The sequence below is a fragment of the Atractosteus spatula genome, chromosome 27 (genome assembly GCF_055471065.1).
Source record: "Atractosteus spatula isolate fAtrSpa1 chromosome 27, fAtrSpa1.hap1, whole genome shotgun sequence".
Lineage (NCBI taxonomy): Eukaryota > Metazoa > Chordata > Actinopteri > Semionotiformes > Lepisosteidae > Atractosteus > Atractosteus spatula.
In genome coordinates, this window is record NC_142732.1 from 6,781,732 (window position 1) to 6,801,041 (window position 19,310).

The 19,310-nt window shown below is 35.7% G+C and overlaps 1 protein-coding gene across 23 annotated transcripts in view; it reads right to left on the bottom strand.

Moving 5' to 3' along the window:
- Positions 1-4,880: 4,880 nt before the first annotated feature.
- Positions 4,881-19,310, bottom strand: part of msi2b (musashi RNA-binding protein 2b) — a 231,443-nt gene continuing 217,013 nt past the window's right edge. For 6 of the 23 annotated variants that reach the window (XM_088907263.1, XM_088907259.1, XM_088907274.1 and 3 more), the window contains 2 exons: positions 19,071-19,279; positions 9,643-10,386 (listed from right to left, as the gene is read on the bottom strand). In XM_088907263.1, the coding sequence (XP_088763389.1) occupies positions 10,342-10,386; positions 19,071-19,279 (254 nt within the window). In that variant the 3' untranslated portion in view covers positions 9,643-10,341. Of the gene's footprint in view, positions 10,387-14,318; positions 14,396-19,070; positions 19,280-19,310 lie in introns of all 23 variants that reach the window. The other 17 variants (XM_088907276.1, XM_088907264.1, XM_088907272.1 and 14 more) reach the window with 8 other exon arrangements.

Sequence of the window (19,310 nt, forward strand, 5' to 3'; positions counted from 1 at the left end):
GGGGAGCCATCCCTGCTGTTAAAAAAAAGTAATAGTAGCAATTACTGATTCACACAAGTTGGCTGGGAAACACATGTGCATGACAGGGCAAAATAATTTTTATTTTAATTGTGATTTAGAACTATCGTCTTTCAGAAGCACAGTTCTGATCTTTCTTCAGTTTGGCTGCAGTCAGTAGTCAGTCGGTGTTATAGACAGGCCTCATGACATTTCTGACGTCATAAATACTCCAGCTGTTTCTTATAGGTTCCATGAGATGTTGTGAGCACTTGTGGTTAACAATGAATACACAAAGTGCAGAAAAGGTCATGGGCACACACTTGTTTAAAAAAAAGACAGAGCCATACAGAAAAGTGTATATTTTAGGTATTGACCACCCCGCACCCAGGCAGTGTAGAACTGTAGAGAATTGATCTCTACAGTCAAGTAGTATCGTGGCTTGTGGTCAGCCTTGTGAATTACTATTGCTGTTAAAAAAATAACAGCAAAATGAAGAAGAATGTGTTCTTTGTTGTTCAGATTCTTTGTTGTTCATTTCTCAAATGAATTCTGACACAGTCCAGGCTGTCTGTGGCCAGGAAGGAGCTGGACAGGTGGCGCAGAGGCTGAGCGCATTAAAGTGCTCAGGAGTTTGAAACAGAGCGAGGGAGAGAGAGAGAAACAGGTAGATGGATTTCAACACATTTATAATAGCTGTCAAATCTTTAATCCTCTAAAGCAATTTAAAATATGAAAATAGGACAGTTGCCCAAATTAAAAATGACATTAATTTCTGCTGACGCCACACATCACATTTTTCATTTCAGGTAAAATAGTACCTGATTAAGTTCTGCCAATTAGATGGGGAAGTAAACAGTGGCTTCAAGTGTGACGGGTATCGGGAAGGTGGACTGTGAGTGCCTCTGTGTTTCTCCGAGAGGCCCTGTGTGGAGGTATCTGCACAATTCGAAGGAACCTGCAGCCCATCTCTCTTGTTTGGTAGTGAGTAAATTATTGATCTCAGGATGTTATACATGTATTCAAAGAAGCATCGGGTTTTGGCTTCAGCAGCATGACTGGTCAGCTTGTTCCAGACTCCCACAACCCTTGTTCTTGGTGTTGAATGGTCTTCCATTCCAATTCTGTCATTTGGTTCAGGGTTCAGTGTTCATTCTGAAGCAGTCTGCTGGGCTGACTTTGTCAGGGCCTTTGAGGATTGCTAATACTCCTATCAGGTCCCCTCATAATCTCTGTTCAGCAGAAAAACAGTCAGTTCCTTGAGCCTGGAAATAAGTGTAAGACATTCACTGAAGCCCCAGAAAGTACAGTATCTGGTTCCTCTTCTTGGGATTCTAGAGAAGCAATTTATTTTCTTTAACATAGTGACAAAATCTGGAAACATAATTCTAAATGAGGCCTTACCATCATTATGTAATATTAGCATTACACCCCTTGATTCAAATTCTGTGCTTTTTAACTACTGTATATATCCTAGTATTTTGTTTGCCCTTTTAATTACTTGCCCTTACTTATCTAGAAGATGTTAATGATGTGTCAACATGAACACCACAGTCTTTTTCATGCATAATATCCCCTGGCTCAATGCTTCCTATTTTGTATTTATAGCTTGTTTTTACTAACTGCATTCAAAACTCTGCACGTCTACATTAAATATCATCTGGACGTTTGGAAAAGGTTGACAGCCATGGCAAACTGTGAAAAGATGTTTTTTTGAAGCGAATGAGTAATATGTCTGTTTTATTGAATTCTATATATAAGCTTTTCAAAGTCTCTGACTTGTCTTGATTTCTTTTCTTATGTTTCACCATAGAAAGAAGTACATTCATTTTTCTTTTGCGAGAGCGAACCTCTTGATACTGTGCCTGGCACATGCTCTTTAATGGGCTTTTGACTTGCATTACAGTTGGGTCCATTTTTCGTCTCATGCTGTTAAACGACTGGGTTCCCTAATCCAATATTAAGAGCGGTCAAGGTTTTGGATTCTAATTAGGGTATCAGCAAACAGAGCTGGTCCTTTGCCAAAATCCTGAAGTAGAAAATTGAATACAATGGCATGGTTTAATGATAAGATAATGAATTCACTGGTAATTGCAGGTAATAAATGCTGGCTTGTGGGTTTTGTAATTAATAATGCAGAAGGCATTCATGGAGATGGTGGCACTGTAATGCATTGTAATTGTCTGAACCCAAGCCAAGTGTGTTGAGTTGAGGAATGCTGTTCAGTGCCATGAGCCATATCTGTGTAAAATCACCAGGGCAGAAGCTTTTAAACTACTGCTACGTCACTATTTGAAGTGACATTCTGAAGCACTTAAAAAGATTTTTAAAACATCTAAGTAGAGTTTGATAGGTATAGAAAAGGCAAAGAGGGTAGAAGGGATGTTAGGAAGGGAGAAAACATTAAATTAATTTGTTTTTAGTTTCAGTAAAATTAAAAGCATGCTATTTCATGGTTTACATTACAATAGTATACGGTACATGATATGAAATGCATATTAATGTACTTATATTTTGTGATGCTTTTTATGTGTGATGCTTTTTCAGCCATTAACTTATTATTATTTTTCATTATTGTGATGTAGTTTATAAAAAGTATGAGGTGATAGAGAAATGCCCGCCAAGGCCAGATGTCAGAGAACATCCACAGTCTTGGCAAATTCCTTTTAATTTGCACACAGGTGCTGTCTAAATAGCAGAACTCTGGGTGTGCAGATTTATTTACCCAGCGTACCTGGAGATGTGTAGGAGGAAATGGCCCAGTGAGAAGCTGAGGATCATTAGTAAGGAGGTCCTGGTGGTGCATGTGCTATTAGCAAACCTAAGGGAAGGGCAGGCAGGAGCACAGAGAGCTACACAGCCAGTCATTAGAGGAGGAAAAGCAACTGAGAAAATACAGTACACTCGTGTCCTAATAGGAGCTGTAACTTCCACAAAGAGCAGGAAACATGCATTTTTGTCTGAGATGCAATGGTATAATTTATCAGAGCAAAGCTTTTATTAAGATGTGTAGGTCATGATGGAATTATTGTACAGGCTAATGTATGGATGATTTTCAGTGCCTGCTACCCCACCATTTACCATTTCCATGGTCTGCAGCTCTTGCAATCTGTTTAGGTCAAATGGAAATCTGATTGCAGTTAATCCCAGTACTTTTATCCTTCAAGTTGTAGGAAATGTTCAGGCAGTATTTCTGTGCTTTATATTCTCAATTACGTGTTGTAGTTTGAATTTCATTGCAACTACTTCTTCTTTCTGCATAACATAGCAGCTCATTCCTTCACAGTCACAGCTGGATGCAAAGTGTTGAACATTGACTTCTATAAATATATATCAGTGTGGGTCTTTATGTACTCTATGTTTCAGTCTTTTTAAGAGGAACACAGTAGCAGCTATTAAATGCAAAATGTGGAATAAAAGGAAGGAAGGGAGGTAAAGGGTGATAGCGCAGATAGTGCATGCTTTTTGCACGCAAGATGCTGTTCTAGAAGGGTAATTTTGGGATCGTCATGATGTCGTGTACAACAGTGCCAAGTCTACTGAAGAATGACCCATGGATAGGCAGTAGCGTGGAGAGTGTCTGTGTGGATGTCCATGTATAGGGAGAGGTGCAGTGCACAAAGAATTTAAACATTTTGTTCAGCAAAAAAAAAGAACTTATAACTGTCTTTTAATTATTTTTATTTTATATTGGTCCTGGTCTTTTTGGTAAATATTGTTGGTTCCAGTTTTTTTTCAAAGCATTTAGATGTTCGAGGGCGCTAAGTTAAACTGGCAGTGGATGCAAAAATAGTTAACAGATAAGAGTTAGCTTCTGTTTGTTCTTCTCTTTTCAACAGTTACAAGCACCTTTTACTTAAGACAGGAGATCTTTCCATTTTCTCTGTAGTACTCAAACTTCTTAAGTTTAAATGGAGCATCAGTAACTCCACACTTTAAAACTCCAATGTGTTTACAAGGCAGAGATGGTGGGCTTGTGCGTGTGTGGAGCACCAGTGAAATATACAGCAGAAAGCACAGTGTTAGGAGTATGCAGCTTCAAGGATAACGTGTTCAGGGTAAGGGGAGTTTATTCTCATTCCTTCTACCTCGGGTGCTGAGGAGAAAATCAGATGTTGAACGTGTTTATCATTTTAAATTCAGTAAAATAATTCTGTTTGTATATCTTGACCTCAAGACCTGATCACATACCCTGTCTGGTGAGGAAAAAAAAATCCATTAATAAAAGACTCCAGACTGTAGCTTTCTAATCTTCATAGCAATAGCTGTGGTACCAAAGCATTCTTGCCTTTCTGGCCATGTTCTGAATCTCATATACAGTATAGATTTCTAATCTCATTTTGGAAGAGACAGGCCTGTCACACAAAGACAGTTTACCTAAAAACTGTCAGGAAACAACTTTTAGAAACTGCATCTGAATCTGATCAAATTGAAGATTGCTCAGACTGTATATGTACAGTAGAGCCATGCTTATCGTGAGCTTTTCAGCTTATAAACACAAGATGTACACATGTGTATCCTGAGTAGTACAGAACAGATACTTACTGACACCACATCCACCTTTTCTCCTTGATGTAATTTCATTAAATATTCAACATCCACTAAATCATGTCAGTTCGTACTATTAAGGAAATGACTAATCAGTTAATGTTAACTTAAACTAAACCTAAGAATGTCTTAATAATGTGCATTAAAAATGGAGACTGAAAGAAACATTTGGACTAAATTCAAAAGCAGTCAACCATGTTAAAGAAGCAATTTTTCCCACATTGTTACATAGCTGTTTAAATTGAACTTGATTTTTCTAGCCCAGCAGCAAAACTCTTGATTAAGCTGTGACTTATTCAATGAAATCTAAAATTCAATAAATGAAAACAGAATGAAACGGTTCAAAACAGTTTATTTTATTTTTTTTCCAGACAAACACATCGATTTCTGGACCACAGTAGAGGATGGAAACCTTTCACAAACATTTTTTTATTTGAAAATACAAATATAAAATTATACTTTCCACATCTGTGATGTGAGAGACCCCCATCCACTTAGTTTATTTTACAACAGGGCTTGAGCAAGCCATACAAGAAGACCTGAAAGATGCTTTCAGACGTCAGTTCAGTCAGTTCTTGAGTTCAAAGTCGGTTAACATTAAAAAATGGGCAAGTGTTAGGAATGGGCAAGGCAATCTGGGACTTGTGTGTGAAAAACCACGAGTTATTGTGCTTCTGTTGCAAACTGGCATAATCAGATGGAGGGAACATCACACTCGCCTAATGCTGCACAGCCATTAAGACAGCCTTGTTTTAAATAAGAACTGCTATTAATGACTCATTAAATTTTTACACAGAGACTGTGTATTTATTAAGTTTCCCTCAACGTGGCGACAAATGGTATTTAGCTCAAACGGAGGTCAGTTTTCAGAAGGAAATTGATCACACTGCGCGGTGTTCTGAAACGGAAATCAGTTAATTTAATTCACAAAGTCATTTGTTATGTCTTATGGATTGTACCATTACAATAAGCTAATTATTTCATTTTCTCTGACAGTATTGAAGAGAGCAGTCGTTCTCTGGCTAGTAAAAAAACATGCTTAAACAGGCTATTGCTGATGGAATTCTCTTAAAAAACCCTATCTGGGTATTATTCTGTAACAGTAAAGTGTAAAAACAGTGATGGTTACTGCATCTGCTATAACTGGCAAGGCAGGATTTCTGCTTGCTTAGTTAAATACATGTTTGACAGAAGATGTGAAAAGCAGCTGGAATTAGATTAAAATTTTCACATAAACAATAGATATATACACATGCATGTCTTTATGTGCGATATACTGTTTGGTGTTTCACCATGTTTATATCTATATAATGGGATGACTTGTGGCCATTCCCTAGCACTTGCCTCAAATTCAAGTTTAAATGGATACGGTAGTACACTCCGGATATCACCGAACACCTTTCAGGTCGTTTTTTTTTTCTTTTTTATTTTTTAAACCAACAATTATCCAATGAATTAACTAGTCTAGCAAGATGTGTAACATTCATCAGCTGTAAACTGCTGTACAATGAAAAATAAAATTACAGCAACAGAGCCATGCTACCTTAAAGTCCAAGCTACAGGTTCAAATTAAAAAAAAAATCAAATAAATAAACACAAATAGAAATGGTATGGACTATTTAAAGGATCACCAGTCTTAGTCTTAATCAAAAGCTAAATCGAATTGTAAGGGAGATTTTGAGATTTTGTAGGTCACTCAGAGCGATACACAAGGGAGCCTAAGCAATCACGGCGTTCCTTGATGGCTCTCACTAACTAGAACGCAATAGCAAATCTAAAGCAAATAATTTGGGGAAGAAAAACACATTCTTGTCTCCTATGGAAAACCTCCTTTAAGCTCCAGGGATGATGTCACCCTCCCTGTCTGTAACAGATAAATCAAGTTCTTTCTGTTCTTCACTGCCACTTTAAAACTGATTTTTTAATACATTTACTATAGAATACATACGGTACAGTACAAGGGGTTACCCGAAAAGCAAAGCCTAATACATTTTAAAAAAGCAAATTCCTACAGGCAAAGGATGAAACATCCAGTGCCGTAAAGATGTATCTTTCCTGCTTGCTTCCTACTGTTGAGTTTTCTGAGTTTCTATTCTTAGGGAAATAATTGACCAAAAAAAAGAAGTGGGCCATTACTTCCTGGTTGACTCTTGTATGTATCCTTTATATCTAGTATTGCTAATATTTATATTTAGAGCTGCTTTACTGTTATTCACTATAACATGATCACAGGAAGAACTGTAACCAGTCTACCTTCTTGAAGGCCTGTGTATGACCATTCCTCACCTGGGTGCTAATGTCGTATAGTTCTGCACACAGTTTCGTGCAGCTGGATAAGAGTATTCTATAATCTGCAGTAGTCCTTCATCCTGCTTGGCTTTTGCTCCTAAACAGTAGGTAGTTTTTGTCACCAAAGATTCAACTATATTTAATTTAATAGGAAACAAACACATGTATTGTAGTAAAATGATCCTAGAAAGTGTTGTTTTCCTAGTGTCTGACTGACTATTGTGGAATATTAACCTCAGCAAGCATGGTTATGCTAAATACTGTAGTTTCAGGAGTTCCAAGTGCCTACAAAATCCTCCCTGCTAACCTTAAATGTAGACTTAATTCGCCAACAGTTGTTTTGATTAGAATGAAGACTCTGGTGTCCTTGAGTATAAAAATAATTCACAAAATCTTCAAATGATGTTTTTGATGAGTGAAAACTAAAGTACTCATTAATCTAGGCAGACACATTTAAAAAATATATCAGTATCCAAAAATAGTAGTGCCATGGGCCACTGGGATATTTTTAAAGTGTACAAACATCAAAACATATTACACAGTTTTTTTATTATTCAACTTTGTTAGAACTTTCTAAAAAAATATGATTTCTTTTTTCTTTCACGTAATAAAATCATCTTTTTTCATAATTATAGCTTGTGTCCCTCTTAAAAAATAATTAAAAATAAAACAGTTTTGCATATCTAGCGTTAGCATTTAAGGTAGTATGGCACACCCCTTTTTAAACATTCAAGGGTGGGGATCCAATTAATGCCTTTTTTAAGATTCTGTCTTACAGCAATTTTTCTATATTTCTTCTGTGAGAGCTTTGGTTAGTTGAAACCATGTGAGATCAGCAAAAAAAGAAAAAATAAAATAAAATTGCTATTAAAATAATTAGTTAGCAATTTTTTAAAACTTTGTTAATTATAAGAGAAAGTTCTATCCTTACTGGTCCTAAATCTGCTAATAACTACATCTAATTCTTAGTCTTAATTACATAACATCTACTACTAATTACTAGGATAGGAGATAGAGAGAAAGAGAAAGAGAAAAGGACAAAGAGTATAGACCACTACACTGGCATCAAAGACAGCACTTTGTTACAAGGTAATTTTGCGATTTTACACACTACTGAAATACGTTAATGATCAACAAAAGATTATTGTATGAGGCGACAGGGAATGGAAAGAGAGAAATTGATGGATGTACAGTACATTATTATAATTATTGTTATTATAATTATTATTAACAACCACAAAAATATTAATAAAAATCCCCTGATTCATAAATTGAAATCTTTCAAGGGAATATTTTTATTTTTTTAACGTTTTGTTTTTTTTTTTACTCTGAATGAACAGTTAACATTGTTTTCTTTTTTTGTTTAAATTATTACTTGATCAAGTCTCCATGTTATTTAAAAAGCATCCAGCATTTTGCTTCACCTGGTTGTTCTGAACAAAAGATAATTAAAAACAAATAATTAAAATAAATCTGCAGCAGGAAAACCAAAAGAACATCAGCATATACTGTACATTAATCGATCCGTTGTTTCCTTTAAAAAAAACCCATCTAATTTTTAAAGCATCTCATTGAAATGCCTCTGCTCTACTGTGGCTACTCCAGTCCCTACCTTTAATAAAAATGAGTGCAGCAGCTATGGTTACATACCAACATTGTATTCAGTGTCTTCTATTGGCTTTATCTAAAATACCAACATTTATAAACGATTTAAAAAATATTAAAACTTGGCATATTTATATCCAAACAATAAAAACTCAAGACGTCAGCACTATATGTTGATTCTCATTGCTATTGATCACGATATTGGTTTGCTTCTGCAGGTGTATTTATTTAGACTGAAAAAAAAGCATTAAATTAAAAATAATCCTTCATACTTCACCCCCCTAGTAAAGACCATTTACAACAGCCAACATTAAACATGTGCAAATAGGAAACATCAGTTCTTTCCTACCAGTCACAGTGCAATGATTTTTTTTATTATTCATTCATTATTTTAATGTTTATGTCTAAAATAAATTAATCTGTTAACGCTTCTAAGGTAAAACTCACAGCACTGAGGTAATTGTATAAAAAGGTCTGCCTTCCTAATTCATTCAAAAGAGTACTCAAAATGGATTAAATATTGCCGTTAACGATGCTGAAATCAGGCATTGTTTTTCTCTCTGTTTTGAAAGGAGCAAACGGAGTAAAACTAACAATGACAAAACTTTTTTTTTCTCTGGAGTATAAAAGCTTCAGTATTCACAGAGCAACATGAAATGTCTGGACGATAATCCAGAAGTCGTAGCTTTTTAAAGTAATAAAAGGTAAATAAAAGTGTGCTTTGGATTTTTTACATATTACAATGAGGGCTGCAGCTCTCTCTTGTAGTTGTCAGTGTGGGAATGAAAAGGTAACAAATCTGAAAGACTTTGAGGAGTATAACTAAGCAGTTACCTCTTTTTTCAGCTGTGCACGTCTGAACTCACAAACTAGTAAATATGCTGGTATGACACTCGTACAGTTATTAGGCCTATAGTATATACAGAGCAAGCTAACAGTGTTTTGTTTTTTCTAATCCTTATGGGGTAGTCAAGGCCTTTGTGCTACCGATGGGTTCTGCTTACTGTTTAGAGCTGAAAGTGTTTTAGATTTCTTTGCTCTCTAGCACAGTACAGCCTCTGACATACACCATCACAAAAATATGGTATCTCTCTTTCTTAACAGTATATATGCAGTGACTGGAATAATATTTACAGTTATATTTCTTTTTATCTGAATTCACAATTTATTCAAAAGAAAAAAAAAACTTTATAATATCACCTCTTTTTCCAACAACAAAAACAACACTTATAAAAAAAAAGGACTGTGAAAATATTGTAGTCCTATCCTTATTGCCCAAAATAGGTAATTATGGTTAACAACAAGACATCACAAGAAATAAAAAGAGAACTACTAAGATTTATTAGTTAGTTACCCTCTCACTTTTGACTTGAATTAAAACCTATTCTGCTTTCAAGCCTAATGATTCTGTATCAGTTTGTTTGTGTGCAAAAGTGACACCTGAAGTTCTGATCGTTTTAAGGATCGGTACCAACGTTAAAAAATAATAAACATAACCGTTTCAAATATGTTAAGCCCCCCTGCAAAAAAAGGGAGTAAAAAAACTTAAGTCATTTTACATATATAACTTCTATGAGAGAAAATTAAAATGCACAAATAATCAAAACCAAGCTAAGAAGGCTATTCCTCCTACAACTATTAAGGAAAAAATAAAAGTAGTAATAATGTGATTCAGCTACTTTAAAGGAAGGGAAAAAAATCCTAAACAAAGTTACCGGGTTACAGAAGGATTGAAAGATTTAAAAGCCAGGTTTTTTATTATAGTACAGCAGATTTTCTGAGATGATCTTGACATTGTTCATAATGGTGTGCCACCTCCTGTTCATGTCTCCCCCCCTCCCCCCCTTCCCGGTGATGCTGTAGTGCTTGAAGTTTGATGACATCACCTGTATACAGAACCAATTAGAAACTTCGGCCCGTCTTCCCTGGAGCTCCCGATATACTCTGCTGAGCCAAACACACAAACATCACCACAAGTTAATGGAATGCTAGCAGTGAAGCAATTCAGTACAATAGCTGACAGTTTCTGTTGCATCCAAGTTACATCTCCATGCATTAACTATTCTGGTGCATTATAGTTAAGAAAAGATAATTGCAAGATTTATTCATGGTTCATTTTTGATTACAAATGCCTATGAAACACAGGCCAATGATTTAGGGAAGCACTTCTAATAGGGTGTCCTGATCTCTCTGCTACATCTGCCACTAGGTGTTTAAAGTTTGGTCCATGTGATCTTCCTGATCTTTATGAAATGTGGCTTTCGTAAGCAGCCACATTCATAAGATCTTCTGGTATACAGCTACGCATGTAGCAGATTTGACAGGTTCTTTTTACACCAGACAGCTGAAGATTGAAGCACATGGAGTTATACAATAGCTCAGACTGAACACAGACTATGCTGCTGCTGAGTCACAAACACAAAGCTCTATTCAGTAAACACCAAACAGCTGATATGATGCATATTTTAGATTCTGTTAGTATTCTGTTTGACTGTGTGCTGCTTTCAGTTTGGACGATTTCCAAATTTACTGTTAAAGGCTTACTGAAAGCTGTGGAACTTTACAAATTACAAACAGCATTACTGTTGCTTTCTCTACCATTTGTGTATCCCATCAATATAGTTTCCAGTTTTTGCAAGTTTTTAATTCATACTAATAAGTATCATAATGAAGAAGTTGACAACCATCATATTTAAAGCTTGTCATATATAATGAGGAACCCAAGGACTAACAAAGCTGAGTGAATATGGAATTCAGGATACAAGATATGATAGATCAGGTGCTCTGATATTATATGATCTGTTTTAGAAATCACAGTTGTAAGAAATTGAAGAAACTAAACTGAAAAAAAAGAAACAAAATTGTAAGAAACTCATGAAGAACATTTTAACTGAAATCCATAGTATACTGCAAAAACACAAAACTCTGGGGAGTTACAGGAGAAATTCCAGGTAGATGTTTTAAAAATACAACTTAATTAACTAGCAATGATCTTAAGCTCCATTCTTTCCAGGAAAATGTATATTCTCTGTGCTGTAGTTATTATGATGGTGGTGGTGGTGGTGATAGCTCAGACTCTGGAATGTGCAGACCCAAGTGGACCTGTGTTCACTGATCTCTGAATCGATACAGGACAGTTTTCATTGGTGTTTACAGCTGGAAAGAGCTACTGTATCAGCTCCCAGATCGCACAAACACTTAAGTTAGTGCTGTGTGATAAGCTGTAGCCAATTGATCTAAACTGAAGGAGAGTAGGAAAAAATATATTTTCACTTAAATCTTAATTATTGTGTCTTCAATTCAACCAGTTGCAAATCAATTTTTAAAATGGATTTCTAACAAATTTCAGGACCAACCATTAATTAATCTGGTAATCACTCTGTGAATAACCTTTAAAAAACAGAGCTTATGAAGACAAGGATAATGGGAGGATCAATGTAAATGTGCAAAGAAACCCTTTTGAATATTTACTTTCAATGATGAATATTTCTGTAATGTACTAATTCAAATGTCACAGCAGTGTCTTGCCACTTTTAGAGTTCAGGTTTGTCTTAACTAAGCCTCTATTTAACCTTCAAAGACTTTTCATTCACAATGCAGTAAACATAAGTGTTACTTTGTCCACCTATAAAGCAGGTTAGAATATGTCAATAGAAAAGCGGTTTGTCATTATTCTACACAATAGTTAGTGGCAAGAAGAACCAAACTGCCCTTAAACCTAAAGACAAAGGGGAATGAGTTACTTGACTGGATTATGATGCTAAAGAACTTCTACTGACTGAGCAGATGTACAGCAATGCACAGAGGGGACCTTGGTTTTCTGCTTAGCAACCTTAGCAAGGTTATTCAAGCCCCAGGACAGACTTCAGCATTCATTGTCTTTGGGAAAGCTCTCTGCATATTCAGCTAATTAAATACTTAGTCGTGCATCTAAAAACTGGCTTATACATCCAAAGCCAAGTAGGATCCTGACTGCCTGCAAGTGACACTGCACGACAGAGTAAAGAGGGTAGTGAAAGAATATTACCTAGAGGAATGTACAGAAAAGGCAACTGTCTTTCCAGAGAGCAGGGTGAAAATGCATCAAAATTAAAAACACAAAAACCAGGATTAAAGGCACTCTTACTAAACATAGGAATAAACTCATAATTGGGAGACTATTAGTTTAAAGGTTATTTACTACCTAGATAAGATGAATGGTCTTCTCTCATTTGTAAGTGTTCTTATGTTATTTATATACAAGTTAAATTATTCTAGCTTCTGTCCAGTTGATAGTCATTTACTATACATTCCTGTATTAGAGAAAATTAATTTCGTTTCATGTTTAATTCCTTGCTCTACAATTCAAGGGGCGTGAAGCCAGTTCCAAATAATGGCACCAGCTTTTCAGTTTGACATTTATTTGGAAGTGGATCTGTATTTCTACATCCCAGTTCACTTCCAAATGTTGGGAATTCAGAGTGGATAAATGATTGCCTGGACATCAGCAGCACTTTGTCTAATGACTTTTCAACAGGCTACATAAAACAATTTACAACTAATAGTCCAGAAAACACCCTCTGCATGCCAAAAATGTCTGAGAAAACACTGGGTCATAAAAGCTGCTCAGTTCTATGATTTATATTATCTAAGTGTCTACTGATCTTCTTAATTTTATATTTCAGTCATTTTTTCACTGATAAACAATATTTCAACTGAATTAGAATAAGATCTTTGGTCTTACCACATTTTTAAAAATCTTTATGGAACACTTTAATATGAGCACTGCTATTGAGAATACATAAGGAATTACAAACACTACACAAAAACAAAAAACACCTTGCCAGCCAGTTTTCACAGACTGTTATGCTTTATGTTTCTAATTTAGAATCACTGCAAAATGTTCAGTGAGGTTTCTCAACATAAGCATGGCGTTATTTTAAGAGTGGAGAGAAGACGACCAGCTTAATTCAATGACGTATCTACTCGGAGCAAAAATAAAAACAAGTTTTCTGCCTGAGAAAAGTTAAGTGCTTTCAAGACCTCAAGCTTAACTTAAAAACCCATTCTCTGCTAACAGCTTTACATTCTGGTACATCATATCAAACCACATTAGACAACTGGCAAATATTAAAATGTACCCCCTGCTAACTGTAAGGTATATTCAATCATAACTCACTGCCTTGGTTTCACACTTTTGGGAACTGAAATTAATTGGGTGTCAATGTGAGAAGTCTTAACTGACAGCAAACTTGTTACATTTCTTATATGAATGCATGGCTTACTGGTTACATACTGTACAAATTTACAGAAGCAACTAAATGATTCAATAAATGATATGAAATACAACAACCAGATTAAACCACATTGACTAGGCAGGATACATCAGAGAAAGCAACAGTAACAGTCTGAGTAAACCAAGTGATTTTATATAGCCATTAAAATTCTTAGTAACATGCATACTCAGCCATGAATCTGAAAGTAAAAGATTTGTCACTACATGATGGTGAGTAGGAACAATAGGAAAAAATGCTTAACCATCTATGGAATTCTGAAAATAGTAATTAGAAATCTTTTTTAAAGTTATCCATCAAGAATATTTAATGACATTTTTGTTTTATGATGACATTTAAGATTTGAAAAAAATGCACATTTCAGTGCTTTCAGTTTTATGGAAAGCATTTTAAAATAAAACATTTTCTTTTTAGGAGTAGCTATTCTTAATTTTATTTTTACTTTAAATTTGCTTTTAAAAGGGCGAATCACTTCCATAGAGGGTTAACATTCCACAGAAGAATGAGGAAAGGACTGATTCAGAAGAAAAATCTATACAGAAATCAATGAGCGGATAAAAAAAGGGATAGAAATGACTATTATATAATATAAATGGCACATAATACCTCAAATGAGATGGCAACCAACCCCCTGTTAGGTTTCAATGGTATCCATTTGTAAAAGCTGTCGCAATCAACGGACCCTAAAAGTGTACAGTTAGTACCTGTGTCAGTATGCATCTCAAGGAAAAAGAAAAACTATCACTGGTGAGTATATTTTATTCACAGGCTTGTGTACTGCCAGCATGAATGAGCATTTAAACATTCAGACATAAACACAGAGCATTGCATTTGCACAGATATTTTTGCGTGTCAATCTGGTAAAGACAAACACAAGTAAACAGTTTAAAAACTAGGCCTCTTACGAGTCTCTTGCACTGTACTGGGCCCCTGCAGGATCTTTGTCAACATTAACAGTTCTCAAATCTTGAGATGGCACTTTCTGAATGCCACAGGTATCCAATTTCATGGTCACCTTCACTGCCTTCCAACTTTGTTCTGGGGGAAGACCTACAGAACTGTCTGTTAAGGTATGGAAGTAGTTATTGGATTGATTTCCATTCCTAAAGGCTTTTTTCCTGCCTGGATACAAGTCATAAATGTATGGGTTACATTTCCCACTGGACCACTGATCTGGGTGAGTGTTAGAATAAACCCACTGTCGAAAGAGATTGTTCAGGGAGCGTGTACAGTGCAAGAGACAAATCATCACACAATATTCTGTTGGTTGTAAATCTTAAGGACTGCTTTGAACTACTTTTCAGTACTTGTGATTGACAGGTGCCAATGAGAAAGACAGGTGCTGGAAACTGAAGTCCTCTATGTATCCACTGAGCCAATATCATTCAGAGAAAGCCACACTGAGAGTCTTCCCAGGCCAATGTCCTATATCCCCCCCATCACCATTGTCATATATATATAGACTGCCCAAGGGTTAGAGGGCACTTCAGTCTCCACAGCTGTCAGTCCCCTGCTTGTCAACGGATTTATTTAAATTTGTGTATCAGTTTTGTGGATATGTACTGATCTCTGCTAGCAGCTATGCGTTTTCACTCACATACAGTACCATACTAAATGTAGAAGTGATCTGATGCTGAATTGATTACTAATTGATTTGAAGATAAGCTGCACATAAAAAAACTATAGAATCTGATAACACCGATAACTATAAAGACTTTGAAAGGCTAACAATCTCAAATATTTGCAAAAAACATTAGATCTCCAAAGCCCATCTATAATTTTACTTTAATTTTTATATTTTATGTGTATGTGTAAGTATGGTGAGGAGGGTTGCTGTTCTGTCAGTGCCTCTCTCAAAGTGCTGTGCAGGCAGGAATTATTGCAAACTAAAAGGTCTATTTTTGCAAGAATTATTTCAGAGATTGTTAGGCTTTCCTTTTTGCACCATAAACATTCATGCTTACATTAACAATATTAATAGAATCACAAGTCATGCAAAATCTCTTCAGCAATAACATGAGGAAGAAATACTTTTTCTAGAAAAAATCTCACATGACTAATATTTTCATGTTTAAAAACATCACCATTGTTATTTTACTTTGTACATTCATAAAACATAGTTTTTCGTTAATGCAAATGCAGAATATTCAACAATAAAGTCAGTTGTCAAAACTACTCAGAGCATTAAACGACAGCTCCACTAATGCAGCTGTCATTGTGCTATTGTGCAAAATTCATATGGGACTGGAGAGGAACAGGAAAGGTTGGAAATGTGCAGGAAAAATGGAATATCTTCCAAATTAAATTCCTGCCATTCACTTCCAACCTAATCTGAGACTCCTAACCTATTACAGAGGGTTTTTATCTCTGCTAATATTAACAAGAAAGTGTCAAGACAGACCAGAAGGACAAAAACAACAGTAAAAGCAGTAAAACTAATAAAATCTGAAAGACCTTTGAGATTGCTCCTGTGCTCAGCTGGGATGGACATTTATAGAATGAATGCTCCTTTGAAGATGAATCCTCATAGGCTGCTTTTCAGCAATGAGACCAAGTATAAGGGCTTGTGGTTACAAAGAAGACTATAATCTGTTAGCTCCTAAAGTTTAATGGTATTTTCGCTACATTTATCAATAATATGAAAGGGAGCATTTTAATTCTGTTTAATTTATTTTTAATGTCTTTTTGAGAATATCTGCACATGCTTGTACTTAAAAAAGAAAGATTATAGTTTCTAAAGATGTAGCACAAAATTGTAATGTGTTTAGTGTTGTCAAATAATTTCTTAGCCTATGGTAAGCCTATGGTATGCTGGTAAGAGATGCAGCAGTTCTAATATGTTAACCTAACTGGATATACTGACTTTCTTTATACTCAGACTAAAAATGTTGTCTGTAATGGGTTTAATTTCAACCATATTATGCATTATTCAGAAGCATACATATCTTGTTTTCAACACCTGGAAGTTAAAAGTTCTTCCTTTGAAAACTGTCACACAACTTTCTTCTTCACTAAATTATTTCTAGAAATAATGAATAGTCCATCTGTTTTGTGAAAACACTCTTGTGGCAAGAGTTAATATTCAGAGAGATTTTTAAATATTGTTTCTATCAGATATTCATACTCTTCCAGTAAAAGGATCAGGACTGTGCAATATTACAGAAAGCCAGTGTTTAAAATAACAATAGCTCTTATTCAGATATACTCTACAGAAATACCTTGAAGTTGGTTTTTTGAAGTTCAGATGGTAAGAGAAATTCTTTTTCACTGAAGGCTGGACGACAGTTGGAATTAAGGTCATGAGTGTCTATCTCTGTCCATTGTGATAAAGCTTTGGTTTCATCTGTCTTCTAACTTATTCATATGATTCACAAAGTTTAAAAGGAGCACAAATAATGGATCTCTGTGGATTAAAAAGGTTTGGAGGCACTACATTCATATGACTATATTTTTATGGGAAATTTGTATTTATTATGGATGAATAGAAACCTCTATAAGTATCTTGTAATCAAAAATTGTACCTAAGGTCAAGGCTAACCTATTAACTAATTTAATATTAACTAGTTTTCTATTTTTACATACAGTATATATAAAAATACTAACACTGGATTTGATACCCTGCACAGCTAATCCAAAAAATAAAATGTAGGTTCAGTCAAATAAAAATTATTGGTCTTCCTAGCTAGCCCTATGTGGTAGTAACTGTGTTTACTAAGGAGAAAAGAAAGCCTTTTCTTATGAAAGACCTAGTGGGAAGATTTTGTCCTTCTGGTTGACAATTGAACAAAGGCACATTAGCACATCCATTAACTAAAGTCAATCCATACACAAGTTTGCAGCTTCTGAACTGATATGAAAAGGAATGTAAAAATGAAGGCAATGCACACTCATGACAGCTGAAAAATACTGAGTGTTGCCCAAATCAGCTAATGCACCTGTTAAACCCACCTTTTAGGGGCAATTTCCACGTAATTTAACTTTAGACATGCATTCCAATATTGTGCTCTTAATAAACAGACTCTTAAATGCTCCCCATGCAGTACTTTCCACAGGGCAGAGGAAGCACTACTGAAAACAGCAAAAACTAGTTTAAGAATCCATTCTGTTTAGCATGAAAATGGATTTAGCCAATTTTTATTCTATTTCATGGGTCACCTTTAATTTGATGATCCTTATTAACATGGTGCAACCTGGGTGTCCTTCTGCCCCCGATAAATTTGTGGTGTGTGGAGCTGAGCTCCAGAGGGGCCTCATTGTCAAGTTTCTAACTGATACTGTATTAGAGTCATGCTTGTCACTTGTGACATGCTTCTCCACATTTATTGCTCTGCAGCAATTCAGATGGTTCATCAGCTTTGGTTGCAGGCTGAAGTTTTTGTGTACTTCTCAATTTTTTTACTTTGTATAACAGGCAATATGGCTGATGGAGATAAACAATTTAGAAACTCCTCTTTCCAACTTTTCTATTGTATCCTTTTAAAACTACATGAATGATCTTTTTTTAAGTTATCTTCATTGAAATCACAGAATATTGTGAAAGCATATTTTGACTTTATCTGCACCTATTTTTATCTACCTGTTTATATTCACTGAAGTGATGGGTAATCGTTATGCATTTCCATATATAGTTCCATATACCGTATCTCTCTGATTCCTGTGTTAATTTGATATATTTTTACAAAACATTTTTTTCAAGGGCATCATTCTGTGACAACCGCATATACTTGCGGCTTTTTTTATTCTAGTTAAATTTGAGTCTCATTAAATAGGGGGCCAAGTTACCTTAAATTTGCAATCTATGAAGGACAGGATAACATCAGCAGAAGGCATACACCTTTGTTTTTTAAAGGTTTGCATACACCTGAGTTCATCACGCCTTTGTTCAACAAGTGACAAGGGTGACAAGCTTAGGAAGGCCAATAAAAAGAGACTACTAGCAGTGTGGATTTAGGGAATTCCACAAAGTGTTCAGCCAAGTTAACTGAACTTAGTTATTATTAGCTCTTACAAGCAAGACTTTTCTCAGTATAGGTCTCAAGTTGGAATAATATACTACTGTAGGTTGAGAGAGATTCTTAAATAACCTTTAAATATGGGATGCATTTACTTTTTTGAAAAGAAATGCTTGTGATCTCATCACAGCAAGTTTTCCTTCAACCTTAGATTAAATGTTGAACATGAAACCATTTATAATACTCCCAGGCCTCATAAAGCCAAAGTTCAAACACACACAGTGAATTAAGGTGGAGAAAAAGCAGTGTGCATTACCTTGGTCTGTCTCACAAATACACTCTCCGTTGTTAAACACTCTAGGAAGATAAATACAGGAAATGGATCAAGCGGCTGCAGTGTACTTACAGCGATGCTGTGCCCGAAGCCGGATCCAGGCTGGGGGCTAGCAGCACTTATGTAGTTACCGACACCGGAATCCTGGCTGGCAGTGCCATACAGGTCAGCCACGGGCCCTGGGCTGTTGGCGCCAGGGAAGCCTCCGGGCCGAGGCGGGTTGGTGCCTGCCGGGGAAGCAGGGGCGCCAAAATTCGGTTGAGCAGTGTAGCTATTCAGGACTGGTGTGCAGAGATAAAAGCTGAGTATGAG